Genomic DNA, 15,558 nt, shown 5'->3' with positions numbered 1-15,558 from the left:
AGGCTTTAAACCAACCGAAATAAGGAAGGATAAGGATGGAAACTTCATATTTGTTAAAGGTAATACTCAATATGATGAGATTTCAGTTATTAATATTTATGCACCCAACCAGAACGCACCTCAATTTATAAGAGAAACTCTAACAGACATGAGCAACTTGATTTCCTCTAGTTCCACAGTAGTTGGAGATTTTAACACCCCTTTAGCAGTGCTGGATAGATCCTCCAAAAAGAACCTAAACAAATTATAGATTTAAACTTAACCATCTAACATCTGGACTTAACAGACATCTACAGAACATTTCATCCCAACAAAACTGAATACAAATTCTTCTCATCAGCCCATGGAACATACTCCAAAGTCGACCACATCCTGGGCCACAAATCAAACCTCAGCAAATTTAAAAAAATAGAAATTATTCCTTGCATCTTCTCAGACCATCATGGAATAAAAGTTGAACTCAGTAACAACAGGAACCTGTATACCCATACAAAAATATGGAAGCTAAACAACCTTATGCTGAAGGTTAGATGGGTTATAGACGAGATTAAGAAGGAAATCACCAAATTTTTGGAACAAAACAACAATGAAGACACGAATTATCAGAACCTCTGGGATACTGCAAAGGCAGTCCTAAGAGGGAAATTTATACCACTACAAGCCTTTCTCAAGAAAACGGAAAGAGAGGAAGTTAATAACTTAATGGGACATCTCAAGCAACTGGAGAAGGAAGAACACTCAACCCCAAACCCAGCAGAAGAAAAGAAATAACCAAAATCAGAGCAGAATTAAATGAAATTGAAAACAAAAGAATTATACAACAGATCAATAAATCCAACAGTTGTTTTCTTGAAAAGATCAATAAAATAGATAAACCTTTGGCCAACCTAACCAGGAAAAAAAAGAGTAAAATCTCTAATTTTATCAATCAGAAATGATAATGATGGGCGGCGCCTGTGGCTCAAGCAGTAGGGTGCCGGTCCCATATGCCAGAGGTGGCGGGTTCAAACCGTGCCCCGGCCAAAAAAAAAAGAAATGATAATGATGAAATAACAACAGACCCCTCAGAAATTCAAAAAATTCTTAACGAATACTACAAGAAACTCTACTCTCAGAAATATGAAAATCTGAAAGAAATCGACCAATACCTGGAAGTGCGCCACCTACCAAGACTTAGCCAGAATAAAGTGGAAATGTTGAACAGGCCTATATCAAGTTCTGAAATAGCATCAACCATACAAAATCTCCCTAAAAAGAAAAGCCCAGGACCAGATGGATTTATGTCAGAATTCTACCAAACCTTTAAAGAAGAACTACTACCTATATTACTAAACCACTTCCAAAATATAGAAAAAAGGGTGGCGCCTGTGGCTCACAGGAGTAAGGCGCTGGCCCCATATGCCGGAGGTGGCAGGTTCAAACCCAGCCCCAGCCAAAAACCACAAAATATAGAAAAAGAAGGAATATTACCCAACACACCCTATGAAGCAAACATCACCTTGATCCCCAAACAAGGGAAAGACCCAACAAGAAAAGAAAATTATAGAGCAACATCACTAATGAATATTGATGCTAAAATACTCAATAAGATCCTAACAAACAGAATCCAACAACACAGCAAAAAAATTATACACGATGACCAAGTGGGATTTATCCCAGGGTCTCAAGGCTGGTTCAATATACGTAAATCTATAAATGTAATTCAACACATAAACAAACTAAAAAATGAAGACCATATGATTCTTTCAATTGATGCAGAAAAAGCTTTTGATATTATCCAGCATCCCTTCATGATCAGAACACTTAAGAAAACTGGTATAGAAGGGACATTTCTTAAACTAATAGAGGCCATCTACAGCAAACCCACAGCCAATATCGTATTGAATGGACTTAAATGGAAATAATTTCCACTTAGATCAGGAACCAGGCAAGGTTGGCCATTGTCTCCAATGCTCTTTAACATTGTAATGGAAGTTTTAGCCATTGCAATTAGGGAAGAAAAGGCCATCAAGGGTATTCACATAGGGTTAGAAGAGATCAAACTTTCACTCTTTGCAGATGATTTGATCGTATATCTGGAAAACACTAGGGATTCTACTACAAAACTTTAAGAAGTGATCAAGGAATACAGCAATGTCTCAGGCTACAAAATCAACACCCATAAATCTGTAGCCCTTATATATACCAACAATAACCAAGCTGAAAAAACAGTCAAGGACTCTATTCCTTACGTGGTAGTGCCAAAGAAGATGAAATATCAGGGTGCATACCTAACAAAGGATGTGAAAGATCTCTACAATGAGAACTATGAAACTTTAAGGAAAAAAATAGCTGAAGATGTTAACAAATGGAAAAACATACCATGCTCATGGCTGGGAAGAATCAACATTGTTAAAATGTCTATACTACCCAAAGCAATATATAATTTTAATGCAATTCCTATTAAAGCTCCACTGTCATATTTTAAAGATCTTGAAAAAATAATTTTATATGGAATCAGAAAAAACCTTGAATAGCCAAAACATTACTCAGCAATAAAAACACAGCAGGAGGAATCAAGCTACCAGACCTGAGTCTGTACTATAAATCCATAGTGATCAAAACAGCATGGTACTGGCACAAAAACAGAGAAGTAGATGTCTGGAACAGAATAGAGAAGGAAGAGATGAATCCAGCTACTTACCATTATTTGATCTTTGACAAGCCAATTAAAAACAGTCAGTGGGGATAAGATTCCCTATTTAACAAATGGTGCTGGGTGAACTGGCTGGCAACCTCGTAGAAGATTGAAACTGGACCCACACCTTTCACCATTAACTAAGATAGACTCTCACTGGATAAAAGATTTAAACTTAAGAGTTTAAAATGATGAAACTATAAAAATACTTGAAGAAAGTACAGGGAAAACTCTTGAAGGAATCGGCCTGGGTGAATATTTTATGAGGAAGACTCCCCAGGCAATTGTAGTATCAAAAATACACTACTGGGACCTGATCAAACTAAAAAGCTTCTGCACAGCCAAGAACATAGTGAGTAAAGCAAGCAGACAGCCCTCAGAATGGGAGAAAATATGTGCAGGTTATACCTCCGATAAAGGTCTAATAACCAGAATCCACAGAGAACTCAAACTTTTATTAGGAAGAAAAGAACACGTGACCCCATCTCAGGGTGGGCAAGGGACTTGAAGAGAAACTTCTCTAAAGAAGACAGACGCGATCTACAAACACACGAACAAAAGCTCATCATCCTTAATCATCAGAGAAATGCAAATCAAAACTACTTTGAGATATCACCTAACCCCAGTAAGAGTAGCCCACATAACAAAATCCCAAAACCAGAGATGTTGGCATGGATGTGGAGAAAAGGGCACACTTCTACACTGCTGGTGGGAATGCACACTAATACGTTCCTTCTGGAAGGATGTTTGGAGAATAGAGACCTAAAAATAGACCTGCCATTCGATCCTATAATTCTTTTGCTAGGTTTATACCCAGAAGACCAAAAATCACAATATAACAAAGACATCTGTACCCGAATGTTTATTGCAGTCCAATTCATAATTGCTAAGTCATGGAAGAAGCCCAAGTGCCCATCGACCCACAAAAGGACTAGCAAATTGTGGTACATATATACCATGGAATATTATGCAGCCTTAAAGAAAGATGGAGACATTACCTCTTTCATGTTTACATGGATGGAGCTGGAACATATTCTTCTTAGCAAAGTATCTCAGGAATGGAAGAAAAAGTATCCAATGTACTCAGCCCTACTATGAAGCTAAATTATAGCTTTCACATGAAGGCTATAACCCAACTATAGCACAAGACTATGAGGAAAGGGCCAAGGAAGGGGAAGGGAGGGGGAAGGTTAGGGTGGAGGGAGGGTAATTGGTGGGGCCACACCTACGGTGCATCTTAGAATGGGTACAGGCGAAACTTACTAAAGGCAGAATATAAATGTCTACATACAATACCTAAGAAAATGCCATGAAGGCTACGTTGAACAGTTTGATGAGAATATTTCAGATTGTATAGGAAAATAGCACATTGTACTCCTTGATTGCACTAATGTACACAGCTATGATTTAACAATAAAAAAAAAGAAAAAGGAAAAAACAAACTCTGAAGGGCCAAGAAAAGCTTTAGTAAATAAACTTAGCTTTGAGAGTCAAACAGCATGCGAACTTACAACTATTTGAAAGAAAGACATATAGAGACATGGATCTGAAGTGAGTTTCTGGAACACAAATGCCTACACTCCAAAGTCACTAACAATCAGAATCAAGAAAGATTTACTTCCCAGAAAATCTGAGCACTTTGGAGACTAACTGCTAATGACAATGGTTTTCAAAGTCAGGGACTGAGCAAAGTTATTCTTGTAATAAAATAATTTTAATGAAGTATTTGAAATAATTTTAAACATATGATCAATATGATTATATGCAAATATGAGAATATGCTGCACTTAACAAAAAAATAAAGCTAAGCATTTAAATATACAAAAACGATTTTGGATATAGATCTTTTCTTAAAGTACTCTTAACACAGACATAATTTATAGCATTTTACATAGTAACTTGCTGAAAACAAAATATGCGGCCCATTTAAAATTTACTATGGTATGTAACATGGCCTTAACAGTCCCAATGAGAAGTACAGGATGAAGAATAACATACTTGGGGTGATTTTTTCCCTCCTCTGAATTCTTTTTCTAAAAAGCACAGTATTTCCCACTTTTTAAAACCCTTTTGAAGGGTTTAATTATTTTTTCTGCATGTTACTCTAACTTATTTTTTTAGCAAGTTTATTCCACACAGGTGGAAATTTTTTTAAAAGAGGGTTTGCTTGCCTATCAGCTTCATCCACAGATGAATATATATAACATGCTTCTCATATTTAAAGCCAAGATCCCCAAGGGTAAGATACTGATGTGACCTCTTAAGTACAGAATCCAAAATGGAGTCCTGTTGTTAAAATTTTAATCATCGATTAGGATTTTTAAATGCACCAAGATGCTTAAAACTTATGGTAACTAAAAGATATGAGAACTACAAAAACAATCCTTGTTGGGATTTAAAACAAAAATAAAGAGTAACTTCTTCCTTTTGAAATACTATAATTTGAAGATGTTTGGACCCACGCCTATAGTCCAAGCTACTTGAGAGATTGCTTGAGACCAAGAGTTCAAGTAGACAGCCTGGGCAATACAGCAATAGTCTGTCTGGTACATTTTCCTTTTTGGTTGGGCTGTGATTATTCCCCCCATCAACGAAATGTGTACCAGTCACTCTGGAGTTCTGATCCCACCTCTGCTCTGCTGACCACAAGAAGCATATTTCCTGTTTTATGACTCCATTCTCATTTCTCCTCATCGGTTTGAATGCAACACCTCATCATTCCTTCCAATCCTTTCTACCTTTTCCATTTTCCCAAAGAGGTATATCAGCAGCTTCAACCATAAGGTTTCCCTGACATAGATGTTCCATCACTTGGTGATATAAGCCAGAGAATTAGCAACCCCAGGTACAATCTATTCCCATTTTTCTCAGCATTGGCATTCAGCTGACTAGTCAGCACAGGCCCTACTCTGTGGCCTGTCACTTCAACTGCAGAAGGTGACTGTCACAGATAGCTAAGCAACTTCTGATTCCAGCCCAGAAACTGGCAGTATAAGATGAATTCTATTTTCTTATATTTTGCAGCAACTCTTCCTTCCTCCTGCATCTCAAAGTAGGCTGTATTAGAGAAAGACACCTTACCTGTTACAATTTGGCAAATGAAGCAGGTGGTAACAACAGGGCCTTAAACTTGCTGTAATTAAATGAACAGGTAGGTAGATGCCTACTTCTATGCAAACTGTATTTCATAACCGATTTTCAGAAAACAATGATGAATTCTAGCCTGTAAGAACTCTGTGGGATGGATAGGTAAGACTAAATAAAAGTTTATGACTGTAAACAATGGTCTTCAACATTGGTGATTATTTTCCAGAAATTGAAATGTCAGGACAGTGCAACAATGCTCCCTATTGTCTTCTTTGGCAGTAAACAGCAAGGATCTGGATGGACAGTGGAACAGTCACTTCAGAAGGGCAAGGTATAGCGCTCGAGAATACTTCATCTCCCTTTCCTGTTCCATACAGAATATCAAGTCTCTGAGGCAGATTCTTGTGATTCTTGGACGAAGCACTTGTTTGGGAGTGGTCAGGCTGGATGTTCCAGAAGCAAGAAGGTTGTCTTTTAATCCCTAAGCCAAATAAAAGGAGAAACAGATTAGAATAACAAATCTTTCATAAAAGGAAAGCCTGCCAATTCTAGCACGTCAGAGCTCACTGTCCTCTGGTCAAGGTCTGGACACTGGGGGGAATGTAATGATGAAGACTCAGCCCTGTTTTCCAGCAGCCCAGTCTCGAGTGGCCACTGTACTCTTCTTGCGACCTCATTCTTTCTTTCCCTGTTATGTGGACCAGGCAATAGCCTCTGAACTGATTTCTCCATTCTTTCCTGCATATTGCAGTGAGACTTTCTTCTTTAAGTCTTGTACAAAACTTTTGGGAGTGACAGACATGTTTATTATTTTGATTGTGGTGATGATTTCAAAGCTGTATGTATATATAAAAATCTATCAAACTGTACACTTTAAGTTTGTGCAGTCTTCTGTATGTCAATAATAAAAACCATAAAAGCCTTGCATGGTTAAGATCCAAACATATGATGGTTCCAAAATCTTCAGTGGTTTCGTGTTGTCCAGAAAAGCTACTTGAGAACTTGTAAAATGTTAAAAACTATGTTAAACACTTTTTTTTTTTAAGGGTCTCATTTTGTCACCCTTGGTAGAGTGCCGTGGTTTCATAGCTCATAGCAACCTCAAACTCTTGGGCTTTAATATTAAATATTAAATAAATCTGGTTCTCTTACTGTCCTTTTCTGACCATCAAATCTTAAGGATCCCTTCACTTTTTTGGTTGTTTTAAAGGAAGGGAGCAGAATCCATTAAAGTCTCCAAAATGGTCAAATCAAAAACAATCAATTTGGCTGTGCACAGTGGCTCACACCTGTAATCCTCGCACTCTGAAAGACTGAGGAGGGAGGATTATTTGAGCTCAGCAGTTCCTGACCAGCCTGAGCATCAGAAGACCCATCTCTACTAAAAAGAGAAAAATCAGCTGGGCGTTGTAGCATATGCTTGTAGTCCCAGCTACTTGGGAGGCTGAAGCAGGAGGACTGTCTGAAACACAGGAGTTTGAGGTTGCTGTAAGCTAAGGTGATGCCAGGGCACTCAAGCCTGGGCAACAGAGTGAGACTCTGTCTCAAAAAACCCCCCAACATGAAAAACCCAGTCAACTTAATTCCATTTATATTCACAGGATGACTTGGGGAGCACTTTATCCAATAGTCAAATAAAATTGTCTTACAAGATACCGTCCAGTTTTTGAAAAATATAATCACATTTTTATACTCATTTAGTTAAACTTGTTCACGAGTATCCATGTTACAAATGAGCCGATCTCTTACTACTTCTACATGGTTTTTGGTAATGAATGCAATCTATACTAGTGTTAGCCCCTGGAACTTCGACTAAGCATGGCAGTAAAGCACTGGAATGTTACTTTTCTCTGCTAGCAGAGGTGGTTTAATTAAGATACAATCATGACTATTATAAATTATTACCATTCAAGTATCTCCCTAAGATTTTTGCAGTATGAGTTTAACAATTCAGGTTTGTGGAAAACTGAATAAAAAGTACACATTAAGAAGAAAGTAAAAGGCTGGGCACAGTGGCTCACACCTGTAATCCTAGAACTCTGGGAGGCCGAGGTGGGTGGATTGCCTGAACTTATGGATTCAAGACCAGCCTGAGAAACAGTGAGACCCTGTCTCTAAAAATAGCCCAGCATTGTGCTGGGCGCCTGTAGTCCCAGCTACTTGAGACACTGAGGCAAGAGAATCATTTGAGCCCAAGAGTTAGAGGTTGCTATGAGCTATGATGCCACAGCACTCTAATGAGGGCAGCAAAGTGATACTCTCTCTCTCCAAATAAATAAATAAATAAATAAATAAATAAGATATAAAGGGGCGGCGCCTGTGGCTCAATCGGTAAGGCACCGGCCCCATATACCGAGGGTGGTGGGTTCAAACCCGGCCCCAGCTGAACTGCAAAACCAAAAAATAGCCGGGCGTTGTGGCGGGCGCCTGTAGTCCCAGCTACTCCAGAGCCTGAGGAAAGAGAATTGCTTAAGCCCAAAAGTTGGAGGTTGCTGTGAGCTGTGTGATGCCACAACACTCCACCAAGGGCAATAAAGTGAGACTCTGTCTCTACAAAAAAATAAATAAATAAAAAAGAAGAAGAAGAAAGTAAAATGTATAATTGGCAGTGATCAGCAATTTTGTTATTTATTTAACAAAATAAATAAATAGTTTAAAGGAACTATCTCTTTAAAACTATAGTACATTTAACTAAACGGAATTTCTTTAGTCATAAATTAGATGTATGAAGCTAAAGCTGAATCTATATATGTATCTTCTCTAGAGTTTGCCTCAAATCAGTAGTTCAGTGTTTTACAAGAACTTTTAAACTAAATGACTAGGTAGGTGAATACTATGTTTTGTCAAGTCCATAGCTATGTAAATATCCAGAATGTTTATCACTATTATTCACAATGGCCCTAAAATAGAAACAATCCCAATGCCCACTAAAAGTAGAATAGTGGTTTATTCATATCATGAAATTCAACACAGCAGTTAACAACTGTGTAAATGACATGGGAGAATATCACAAAAATGCTGAACGAAAAAGAAATACATACTATATAATTCCACCTCTACCTAGTCTCAAAACAGGCAAAGTTAGAAAGTCAGGACAATGAGTTCCCTTGGGGGAGATGAGAGGTAATCAGAAGGGGATCAAGGTTTCCTGGAGTTCGGGAGATGTCCTCTTCTTGAATCAAGTACTGTCTACATAAGTGTGCTCATGCTGTGAAAATTCAGTGAGCTTGTAATCTTGTGTACTTTCCATATTGATGTTATACTTCAGTAAAAAAATTAGACTGCTATGAAAAACCTTGTCTCAGTAGAAAATTAAAATGGAAGCAAGGGGCTGGAGGGAGAAAATAAGGCTAAATTGCTAAACAGAAAAAATAAAAAGACTTAATCATCTGGGTAAGGAACAAAGGGGTCACAGTTCGTGTTTGTCATGTGACAAGCCTGAAGGATCCAAAGGAAAGAGCGTATTATAGCTGCCAGCACAGGGTTGAAAAGGAGGTCATTCCAACAGGATGCAGCAGAAGGCCTAAGGCAATGTTATAAATGAAACAAACCCCAAGGGACAGTCAGTAACCCAACAGAAATGTCTTTCATAATTCACAACTTCACGAAGGTGATAGCATTCTCCGCTCCCAAATAGTGACTGATTTAGAAAGTTAATCTTTTTTGAACCTGTATATGAAATATAAAGGCTTTTTTTGCTTTCCTGTGCTAATGATTTGGCAAAGACCACAATGCTAATTTGTCATCTCACAATGACCTGGCCAGAATAATCAGTTACCTCTCAATTATCCATATCAAGAGCAATGGAGAGTACACTGATAACTTATAGTCAGAAAAACCAAACCTGCATTTTCACCATCAGGTTTAATTTTCCTCCATTTCATCAAGTTCCTTCCCCTAAACTTGACTAGAACGGACTCTGGTTGCACATCTGTCAATGCCAAACAACACTAACGGAGTTAAGGTCCAGAGTTTGTAAGAAGAAAGAAGAAAGGCTCTTGTGACAATAAGATCACATAAGAGAGTGTTTTCCACTTGACTTTCTGCATAAAGATATATGTTCCTTAATCTAGATTCTTCACCTGGATGAAAACAGAGTATACAAAAGATGAAAGAAACATGTCACTTACCAAGTACACAGCAGAGGTCCTTAGGAAGCTTAATCAAACTTACATGTTAACATACTCTAAGAGTGCCAGATCGATTAAATTAGCCTTCATTAATTTGTTAAAAATTTTATCACTAAACAAAGTTTTTATTTTTATAATGAGACTTTTGAGGAAATCTTTTGCTGTAACATGAAAAAAAAATGAGTATCATGAGTTACCAATTTAAGAGAAATTAACACATTCATTTTTAGAATGACATAAAGTGACCAGAAATAACAGTAATCCAAATGTGTACCCCCTCAATGTAATAGAGCAGGTATTGTGAAATGTAATCTTTAAAAGCTTTTCTACTTCTTTCTCCACATTTCCTTAAATTGGGTTACTGGACACCAACTATGGGCAAGGAACTGTGCTAGGTAGCGTAAGATACACAGGAGAACTGCGCAGTGGTAAACAATGGCTGTCTCTTCCACAAGCAATCTCAGACAAATTACTTAGCTTCTCTGGGCCTCAATTCCCTAATCTGTAAACTAGGGATGGCTATAGCAATTATCTCAGAAGGTTGCTTTGAAGATTAAGTGAAAACAGTGTCTGCATATAGAATACCCTCTATAAATGCTGGCTCTATTATCATAATGAATTCATTAGTCAGTTGGGAGGCACTGAAGGTTTATAAACAGGAAACAGTGTAATCCTAGCTCAGGAACTTTTCTCTCATTCCCCTAGTTAAAACTTGTTAAAATTCCTGCCTGTGTCCTAAAAGTCCTTGTTAAATCACTGATTAGCCAATTTAAGAGAGATAATTCAATTGCCACATTTATCTTGTCCCTTCCAGTGAAATTTCTGAATTTAAGGGGAGCTTTGACTGGCTAAGGCTAAAAAGTAGACTCATGGGCATTTCAAACATAGTGGCGAGTGGATGCAGGGTATATCCAGGGACAGCAGGTTTTTCCTTACACTCCTCAAATCAAATAGTGGAAGAGCTAGCTACTTTACAGCTTATCAATACTGTTTCTAAAAACTAAAAATCGATCTTTAGTCTATTCCCTGAATTGTAAGAACACAAATATGTCCTTGACTCTGAAATAAGCACAAAAAGAGACATTTCTAATACCGGGACGAAGTAAGAAGCAGATTTGCTGTATTTCTCAGACTCCATCTGACTTAGACTAAGTCTCAAATGCTTGTCATCACTGCAGTTCTTAAGGAATGACTCAAGCCTTTTAACCTTTAAGAGAAAATAAGGACTAGATGTGGAGAATAAGGGGCAGAATGAAGATCTGGCTCCAGAACAAAAACTGAACATCTTCTAGTTTCAGGTGCAAGAATAAATAAAAGTTTCTTAGATGCCTTACTCAGTTTAGCGAGAACACTGAAAATCCATATTCAAAAGACCTGAGCTTCTAGGCGTTAATGGGAACACAGGGCAGAGAAATACTGAGCGTCGAGGCTGACTGCCCTCTGCTGGTCAACAGGCAGAACTTCTGAAGCAACAGCTCTCCAGCTTTATCACCTTTGCCTCATTTCTTTCCAGGTATTTCTGAATACAGATGACCTGCATGTTAACTTCTGCCCTATTTTGTCACTCCTATCTATATTTCAACAGTATTTTACAGAAGGAAATACACCTATATGATATGGAATCACCACCTTTGAGCTCTAATTCTAGTTTTGTAATTGTGAGAACTTTATAGATAATATACTGGTTGTCACATGCTAACGACCGCCCCATCTTTATGTCAACAGAACATACTCTCAGATTCCAGACCTCATTGTTCTCCCAGTGAAGCCTCCAATTGAATATGTTACAGGTATCCCAAATCCAACATGTTTTAAACCATTATTCCTTCCCTTCCTCCTCTTTCTTATTTCAAGGAATGTAATATCATTCACCTCCAATGCTCAAGTCTGGAGGTCATCCTCAATCCTTCCTTCCTCTATAGTCCATCTGCCACTATCAATTCTACCTCCTTAAGAGTTTCTAAATCATCTACTTCTTTCTACATTTTTACTTCTATTACATTCTGCCTAGATTATTTCAACAATCTTCTAAGAAACCTCCCTATTTCCAGTGTTAATATTGCTTACATTGCAGTGAGAATGATCTTTCTAAAATAATGAAAAGTCTGACAATACTGTTTTCCTTCTGACCTTCTGGATCCTTGTGTGCAGACTTTTGACTGAATCCAAGTTTGGATATGTAGGGATTTGGAGGACCACATGTAAGAGACTGAATTACAATCAATAAAGTTTTTCCAAAGAAAAGCCTGGGATCAGATAGTTTCACTAATAAAGTCTACTGAACATTTAAAGAAGTAATACCAGTACTTCACAAACTCTTTCAAAAAATAGGAAAGGAGGAAATACTTAATCCCTCTCTCAGAACAATATTACCGTGATACCCCAAACAGATAAAGACAACACACACACACACACCCCTACAGACCAATAATGAAGACAGATGCAAAAGCCCTCAATGATATTCTACCAAACAGAATCTAGTAGTATATAGAAAGTCACGTACTGCTGGGCACAGTTACATGATTACTCACTCACACCTATAATCCTAGCACTCTGGAAAGAGGTGGGTGCATTGGTTGACCTCAGGAGTTTGAGACTAGCCTGAGCAAGAGCGAGATCCTATCTCTACTAAAAATTAGCTGAGCATGGTGGCACACACCTGTGGTCCCAGCTATGTGGGAGGCTGAATCATACTTGAGTCCAAGAGTTTGAGGTTGCTGTGAGCTATGACACCATGGCACTCTACTTAGGGCAACAGAGTAAGACTGTCTCAAGAAAAAAAAAGTTATATACCAATGACCAAGTAGGAGTTACCGCAAGAATGTAAGGTTGGTTCAACACATGAAAACCAATAAATGTAATATGCTTTAGTTGTATGCTTCTCGATAGAAGAAGAAAAAGCACTTGAAAAAACCCAACACCTTTTCAATAAAAAGAACATACAGGAGAAACCTACTCAACCTTATAGAGAGTATCTATAAACTAACATCGTATTAATGGTAAAAGACTGAAATTTTCCTCCCTCTATTCAGAAATAAAAGATGTCTGCTTCCACCATTTCCATTCAACTTGTATTGGAAGTTCTAGTTAGGACAATTAGGCAAAAAAATTAAATAACAAGGTATCCAGAAATGAAATAGATTAGCAATGCACAATCCAAAATGAAATTAAGAAACCAATGCCACTTACAACAGCATCAAAAAAAAAATAAAATACGTAGAAATTAACAAAAGAAGTGCAAGACTTGTACACTGAAAACTACAACACGTTGAAACAAATTGAAGAATACCAATGAAAAAAATAAATGTTCATTAAGTGGAATATTTAATACTGTTGAGATGGCAACACTACAAATATGTCTGTATACTGTATTCAATGTGATTCCTAGCAAAATATCAGCTGCCTTTTTGGCTAAAATTGATAAGCTGATCCTAAATTATTCATGAAAATGTAAAGGGCTCCTAATAGACAAAACAACCTGAAAACACAGAACTAAGTTGAAAGACTCACACCTCCCCATTTCAAAACTTAATACAAAGGCACAGTAATGAAGACAATGTGGTATAAGATCAAAAGAACAGAATTGAGAGACCTGAAATAAACACATATACTCTCAATTGAGTTTTGACAAAGCTATTGAGATCATTCAATGGGGAAAAAATAATGTTTTAAAAAAATGATGCCAGAGGGCGGCGCCTGTGGCTCAGTGAGTAGGGCGCCGGCCCCATATGCCGAGGGTGGTGGGTTCAAACCCAGCCCCAGCCAAACTGCAACAAAAAAATAGCCGGGCGTTGTGGCAGGCGCCTGTGGTCCCAGCTGCTTGGGAGGCTGAGGCAGGAGAATCGCGTAAGCCCAAGAGTTAGAGGTTGCTGTGAGCTGTGTGACGCCACAGCACTCTACCAGAGGGCGGTACAGTGAGACTCTGTCTCTACAAAAAAAAGAAAAAAAAAAAAAAATGATGCCAGGACAACTAGATACCTACATGTAAACAAATGACTATGGGCACTTGCATCATATATAAAAATGAACTCAAAATGGCTTAAAGAGGTAAACATATGAGCTAAACTATAAACTTTTTAGAGAAAATGTAGGTATAAATCTTTGCGACATGGAATTAAGTAATGGTTTCTTGGATAATACAATCAAAAACAAGCAACCAAAGAAAAAAATAGATAAATTGGACTTATTTCTATAAAACAGATGGACAAATGGCCAATAAGCATATGAAAAGACGCTGATGTCATTAGGGAAGCCACAATGAGATACTACTTCGTATTAACCAGAATAGCTATGATTAAAAAAAAAAAAAACACCAGACACTGAGGTAAGGATATGAGGAAATTGGAAGCCTCATGCATTGTGGGTGGGAAGTAAAAGTAATTGCTATGGCCAGTTTGGCACTTCCTCAAAACATTAGTCACAGAGTTACCAGACAACTTGACTCAGACATTCCACTCCTAGGGATATACCCAACAGATGCATGTCCGCGTTAAGAATTTATATATGAATGTTCATAACATAGTCAAAAAACCCCCAAAACAAATGTCTGGCAATTGATGAATGGATAAACAAAATATATAGTCATACAGTGGAATATTATTCAACCCAAACCAGGAATGAAATGTTGATATATACCCCCCCCGCAAAAAAAAAAAAAAAAAAAAGAAACGTTGATACATCCCACAACATAAGATAGACAATGGAAACATCATCCTAAGTGAAAGAAGTCAGACACACAAGGCCATGACTGAATTTATATCAATGCCCAGAATAGGCAAATCCTTAAAGACAGAAAGTAGATTAGTGGTTCCCAGGACCTGAGAGGAGTGACTGCTTATGGATAAAGAATTATAGGTTATTTGTTTGTGGGGTGAGGCAAATGTTCTGGGATTTGATATTTGATGGTGGTGGTGACTGCAGTCTTGTGAAAATATACGCAAAATGATTGATTTTATAGTTGGATTTGTATGTAATTCAGATCACTGGTGAACAACACATACATGCCAACAGTAAGAATACTATAATGGTTCATATGTCATAACAACACTATAGTACTACCCTTACACTGTAATAAGTTACAGAAACTATATTGTGCTCTTTCTTTTAATTCATACAAACAGAACATAAAAACAAATTCATACAAAACATTTAAACAGGAGATAGGAAAAATTTCAAAAAAGAATATTAAAGGTTAACATTCACCTAATGTTGTATCAATGCTAGGCTAAGAGGAATGTTAACACTTATTTTGATCTTCTATCCAAATTAATAATAACCTTTCCATTTCAATAATTAATCCACTACGCTGCTTAGCAATAATTGATGCTTTCATTGTCTCACTGCCTTTCACATGTTCTCTTATTCTCATTTTATAACTGTCCCAACTGTTGAGAAACTGAAGCCTAATGCTTTTCCAGCGAATGATGGGGCTTCTTTGTACACTTAATTATTTCTACTTCTGCTTCAACTTGTAATCATCTTTCTCTTTGCTGCAGGCTCACCTGGACTTGCAGTACAATTCTGCTTTGGAGGCATGGTCATAAGGATGAACACAGTCTCACAAAATCGAATAAAAAAGTTAAGACAGAAGTGATGCTGCGCATAAGCAATCCTCTCAGCTGTAAGACTAGTCACAGGTGCAAAGATGTGGCACCAACCAACTGC

The 15,558-nt window shown here is 37.6% G+C and overlaps 1 protein-coding gene across 1 annotated transcript in view; it reads right to left on the bottom strand.

Moving 5' to 3' along the window:
• Positions 1-4,380: 4,380 nt before the first annotated feature.
• TAF4B (TATA-box binding protein associated factor 4b) overlaps positions 4,381-15,558 on the bottom strand; it is a 121,304-nt gene continuing 110,126 nt past the window's right edge. The window contains exon 16 of the mRNA XM_053571933.1: positions 4,381-6,245. Within this exon, the coding sequence (XP_053427908.1) occupies positions 6,078-6,245 (168 nt within the window). The 3' untranslated portion in view covers positions 4,381-6,077. The remainder of the gene's footprint in view (positions 6,246-15,558) is intronic.

The sequence above is a fragment of the Nycticebus coucang genome, chromosome 19, assembly GCF_027406575.1.
Source record: "Nycticebus coucang isolate mNycCou1 chromosome 19, mNycCou1.pri, whole genome shotgun sequence".
Classification (NCBI taxonomy): domain Eukaryota; kingdom Metazoa; phylum Chordata; class Mammalia; order Primates; family Lorisidae; genus Nycticebus; species Nycticebus coucang.
Note: the sequence above shows the minus strand (reverse complement) of the source record. Positions and strands in the feature narration are given on the sequence as shown.